This window comes from Sphaeroforma arctica, assembly GCF_001186125.1.
Source record: "Sphaeroforma arctica JP610 unplaced genomic scaffold supercont1.1764, whole genome shotgun sequence".
NCBI lineage: Eukaryota > Ichthyosporea > Ichthyophonida > Sphaeroforma > Sphaeroforma arctica.
Genome location: NW_014038794.1, coordinates 1 through 5734, shown reverse-complemented (window position 1 = coordinate 5734; position 5734 = coordinate 1). Strand labels below are relative to the sequence as shown.

At 38.8% G+C, this 5734-nt stretch overlaps 1 protein-coding gene across 1 annotated transcript; it reads left to right on the top strand.

The window, feature by feature from the left end:
* The first annotated feature begins 2522 nt into the window (after nucleotides 1–2522).
* On the top strand, nucleotides 2523–3963 carry SARC_11572 (hypothetical protein). The gene has a single exon (XM_014294338.1). The coding sequence runs from the start codon at nucleotides 2781–2783 to the stop codon at nucleotides 3837–3839; it is 1059 nt and encodes a 352-aa protein (XP_014149813.1). The 5' UTR covers nucleotides 2523–2780; the 3' UTR covers nucleotides 3840–3963.
* Nucleotides 3964–5734: the final 1771 nt, after the last annotated feature.

The following is a 5734-nucleotide window of genomic DNA, read 5'->3' as shown; positions in this document are numbered from 1 at the left end:
ATATGTAAATGTAACTGTAAATGTATTTATAATCATTTACATATACATGTATATATATATATACATATATATATATGCAATATATATATATATATATATATGTGTGTGTGTGTATATGTGGTTGTGAGTTTGTCTATATACATATATGTGAGTATGTATGTATGTATGTATGTGTTTATGTAATTTTGCATGTGTGTATGTATATATGTTGTTTATTTCTATGCGTAATTGTACATTCGATTGTACGGTAAACCAACACACGGTCAATAAATTTACAGGATGTTGGGGTCGGGATCTGAGTGTCTGTTGTCTCGGTTTCCTCCTGAATTTGGAGATATGCCTGTGAGGACTGTGCCCCCGGAAATACTCTTGAAACTTTTTAAGGTGAGTTATGCTATAACTTGTCAAACCACTTATAGAGTCAATGTTTATGATATGAGATCATAAATATTGCTATCATTGCCTGGCTATCATCAATTTTAGGTTCATTCGTGATGATGGCAAGCACGTCTTGTTGGACACCCGAAGTTATCGTTTACATAATAAATTTCTGCCACCGTTGTTATGTAGGAGTTCGCTCGCTGGCCAGATCGGCCCCCTATGCACCACGAAGCCATGACATTTACGCGGAAAGGGATGAAGGTTAAAGCTTGATCATCATGAGAATCTGGAAATCAATTGTGCTGGACCTATGCACAATTTGTTACTTACCTGGAGCCCTACTGGAACTGTGTTATACTACGCTGTTCTGCGGATTACCCTCTCCATCGTCTCGACTCCATCTGTTTTGATTCAAATATTATGCTATGTTTAGGAGCCCATTTGTGGGTAATTAGTGGTATCTTAGTTTATAGCAGCTGCACGAGTCAAACTTTTCATTGACTACTGCACGTGGCTGAAAAATCGAGAGTAGTTACTAAGGTGACTTTCATCCAATCAGCTGTCTACAATGATAACTACATGGCACTTTCCTGCGTTCGTACGAGGTTATGGCACCTACTAGGAGGTTTAAGTTGCGGCGGCGTCGCAACATCGTGGTTTATCTTTTGTATTCATGCAATGCTTTAGACGTAGCTATGCAGCTAAAAGGTTCAAGCTTTGGTATGCTGCTTCGAAGTCCATGCACATAAAACAGAACTTTAGATCTTACAACTTCAGGAACAAGACCGCTGGCAAGAATTTAAGTTTAATTCTAGATCTCGGTACGTCTATCCATCCACTTGATTGGCATCTTTAATACTGCGACTATAGGAGACCATAGGACTTGATATCTCAAAGTGGTGGCTTTTGAACTAACTAAAACAATATCAGGTCACAGATTTAGACCGCATTCGAGCTGGCAATTGGCATGCTACAATTTAAAAACGCTCTTTCCAGAACCATCCGCATAAAATAAATATGGATCTGAGATTCTGCATTTCATAACTTCAGGCTCAAGACCGCAGGCTGCGTTTAGTTTTTTAAATATGTTGTGTTGTTTAAGAAAAAGAGAACATTGATAAGGATGTACATACCCTATTACCCTGTTTCATAAACCGACCCTTTTAGTCTGAACTGCATTATTCATACTTTTTGAATATCCATGATGCAAATCTGAAATCCACAAGAACAAGAACAAAATTGCAATGACTCCACCACTTGATGGTAAAAAAATACTTGTTGGCTCCTTCCGCTTCGACAACAAGAAGGATGTATTTATTTATCAAAATAGATAAATTGATTCCATCAAGTTTTACTACGAACTATATTTTTTCAACTAAAAAAAGTATTTACCTGTCGACGACTCGACGGCTCTCAAGAAGAGTCTCAAGTCTCAACACTCACAACACTGCAACAGTCACAAACTCACGAGTCACGAGTCACAACTCAACTCACAACTCACAGTCTCACACACTACAAGAAGTTCAGTAGTTCACAGCACACCACAAGATTACAAGAAGTGTTTACTGCTTTGTCGGTTTGGCCTATATTTTTAAATAAAGACTCAAAGAGCAGACTCATAAACTATAAGGCGAGAGCTTGTGCCCTGTAGAAGTAGAAACTAAAAGAACTCTAGAAAGAAACAACATATGTACATACTAAAACACTGGAGTAAACAAAATTGTGTTGGACAGAAAAAAAAAGCCGATTGTAAACAGGCCCTCCGCGAATGAAATTCCAGTTTGACGATTCGATTGGTCACAATTAACAATTGGTCAAATCGCAAACTCTAAAGCTGAAGCCTGAAGGCGAGCGGAAGGCCGGGCCCGGAAGCTCTCGTGGGTCATGAGTCTCGTGAGTCGTGACTCATGAGTCATGACTCCGTGAGTCGCGAGTCTCTTTTTTAAAAAACAAAATAAAAGCAACCAGATCTATGAAAAAAAAATCCAAATCACTACCAAATAAGGAGACAGCACAAGGTGAAATTGGATCTATTTATCCGACCATTGTTTAATTGATAACCAATGGCAGCACCAAACTATAAAATGACTATGGTTGGTTAAATATACTACAAATCAAAAGTAATAAATAGAGAATATTAAGCAAAAGAAAAAGATATCGTGTCTTGAAAAATTAAATGGCAAAAATTGTTTCATAATTAAACGCAGCCCACAGGCTGTTACAACTTCAAAACGTGAATTGTAATCACACCAACAAAGCAATTATTCAATTCATCTGCGCACTTTGTAATATCGAACTGATCACAATAAGTATATTAAACAGGCTATAATACCAGCTCACAATATTTGAAGCGTACAGCATTGTTGCCAACACAATCCACAATAAGGAATATATTTATCATGCACCCCGAGGGAAAGATGGAAATTTCGGCAATGAACACGAATAATTTGTCAACGGCCCAAGATAGGCAAATGATACCTCCACAGCAAAGTAATGCTATCGATATATTGGAGCAGTTCATGAAGTATCAGCTTCATATGCAAAACAGTATTGACTCTAGAACCGCTTCAACCCTTGAATCGCTCGACAATATTAATGGTCGGATCATGTACAATAATCATCTATTCCAAGGACATCATATGCAGAGTAATCAGTTCCCCAGCCTAAATCATCAGCTGAACTTGAATCCATCAAGTGTCTGGAATGGCAATATAGATCGTGCTGCATCAGCACCGATGCTTTCTCTCACCGAAATAGACAACCTGAGATTTCGATCGAATTCAACAAACCCATCACCACCCAAGACTCAGAGGTGTATAGGAAAGACGCCTAGTGTTGGAAACCTAAGCGTTAACGATCTTCGGTCTAACAGCATAACAGATAGGACTAGGAAGGCGGGAAAGTCAACTCGACACAGACGTAAGTCTAGCGAGTTATTACGCAGATTTCAGTGTCCCCACAAAGATTGCAAACACAGATACGAGGCACGCAGATCGGTTGTACAGCACATAAAGGCAAAGCACAATAGTATAGGTATTGAGTGGTCGCCCATTGTGCTCGAAGTCGGTGAAGCCTTGGGCCAAAATAATGGATATATGCGGTCTTCTTCCGATGTTGGTGGTATATTTGTTTGGGAAAATCATTCAGCCGATGATTTTCGATCGGCAGGTAGCTCTCCAGCGATCAGACCACACCCCGCTTCACAACACTCATCCACGTTACGAAACTCGAATCACAGTTCAAGAGCAAAGTCTCACTCCATGGGCTCGCACGACGCTCCCAGACGATATATGCGAAACGATCCTATTGGGAATTTTGACAATACCAATTTACCAGCGTCCTTTCTAGCACCATCTAGGGTGCAGAAAATAGAACAGAACACTATCTCATCTCCAGATCCAATTTTTGAAATGTCAATGGATGCCCATGACAGTTTCTTAAGCATCCTGATGAAGTAAAGTCGGCAGTAGAAACCGATAGAATCTAACGGTGGCAAAAGAATAAATGTTTGCACGGTGTGAAATTCACAATACTCCTGCGATTTTGTGTATGGATACTATGCATTCTTCATTAAAATTGAACTATTTTTTAGTTATCTTTCTATTTTGGCCTGCTAGGAACAATGAATAAAGCGAGCTTAGCATGTTTCCTATACCACAGCAGTACTGTTGTGGGGTTACCTAGTGCTTAGTTCGAAATGTCGACGACAAAATACATCCTATTATCTAGGATGATCAGGCAAGTTGCACACAATACAATCGACATCGCTATAGGTACTATACACTATATCTGTAGTTCCTCTATTAGCATTTTTGCATTGCGTGCATGCAGAAGGGCTCTCTTTTTGTTAAAAAAAATAGGACTGGCTGGAAAGTGGAAATGATATTTATTTATGTGCAACTTTGGAACTTTTCAGAATTCCTTGATGACTCATAAATTTGCTTTGTGAAATACTCAAATATTTCCAATATTTCAGCAGCATATATAAAAATTAGTCTTCAAAGTGAAAGAACACGTATCTGTTATTTTGTTTTTTAAACAAAGCAAAAAGTAAAATAAATATAAATATTTTCTTACTCTTTATGCATACGCAATTCACAGACAAAAATGGACCAAACAAACGGACAGGCATCAATCTTGAAATAGACGAATATTTTGTGTCAATTTGTACCCGGCGATTTTCAATTCACCAGTGGACCACAGATCTTTTTCGAATTGGACACATGGACAACCTCAAAAACAGGTCATCAAACCATGACCAGCCTATTTTTTCCGGACAGTATAGTCCATTTTTCCGTTTTACAACCCTGGTTGGGCCCCGTTGGGGCCGTCGGGCCCTAGAGGGCCGAGGCCCCACCCCAGGCCCTGGGTCATAGAATATTCATCGCAAATTCGCCAGTTCACAACTTGTACTATATAATTGTTTATTTAACACAAAATGAAAATGAAAAACAAAGTTTCGCAGTCGACACCGACATGCTCTCTTCTTGTGTATGTCACCGTTTCACCCCCTTTGTTCTATATGTGTGATGAAATGTTTTTACTAAAAAATATTGTTTTTAAAAAGGAAACATCATACATTCACTCATATAGTACTTGAATACAATGAATAGAGTCAATAGATCTTTGAAAGATAAGAACTGGTTCAATATTTTTTAGCGACTTGTTCGATTTAAAAAAAAAAGTCAATGCTAAAATAAAAAAACTGAAAATTTGTATGTACTCACTTTCCCCTCTATTTACTCTAAATAAAGTAGTTGTAGCTAGCGAGAGAGGCGAAACAAACGGTATTATGAATTCATTGGCTAAATTGACATCCGTAGATGACTATACCTATTTTTACATTTCTTTTCTCTCTCATCTGAACTCTGATCCAGCACTGCAGCTGTGCAGCAGTGATTGTCTGGGGTTGTCGACTGGTCTATAAAGTGAGTGTTTTGTATAAAATAAAATAAAGTTGATATCGTCATTTTGTCTCTACTCTTTTTAAAAGGCTACATAAATGTGGCCATATGCTTTTGCTTTTAATATTTGTCTGGTGTGATTGTTTCAAATGTTATTCCCTTTTAGTTATTTTTTCAGTATGTAATCAAAAACATTCTGAAATGAATCATAGACCCCAGTCCTGCTCTACTCTAGAGAAAGAGTGCCTCAGCCCCAGGCTCCCGGCTCCCGCACTGGCGCTGGGCAAGCAGGAACAGGGCTCACTCCTGCGGAGTCCCGAGTTCCCGACCCTGAAAGTTCCAAGTTCCGGAATCCAGAAAACTGTCACAAGTCACAGAGGTCGTAAACAGGAACACAGACTCTCACACTTTAAAAAAATAAAAATACAGTCAGTCACAGGGCCCCAGCC

Bases quoted from the DNA above. Each gene is read 5' to 3' on its own strand.
- SARC_11572 (XM_014294338.1), top strand. From the start codon at position 2,781: ATGCACCCCGAGGGAAAGATGGAAATTTCGGCAATGAACACGAATAAT.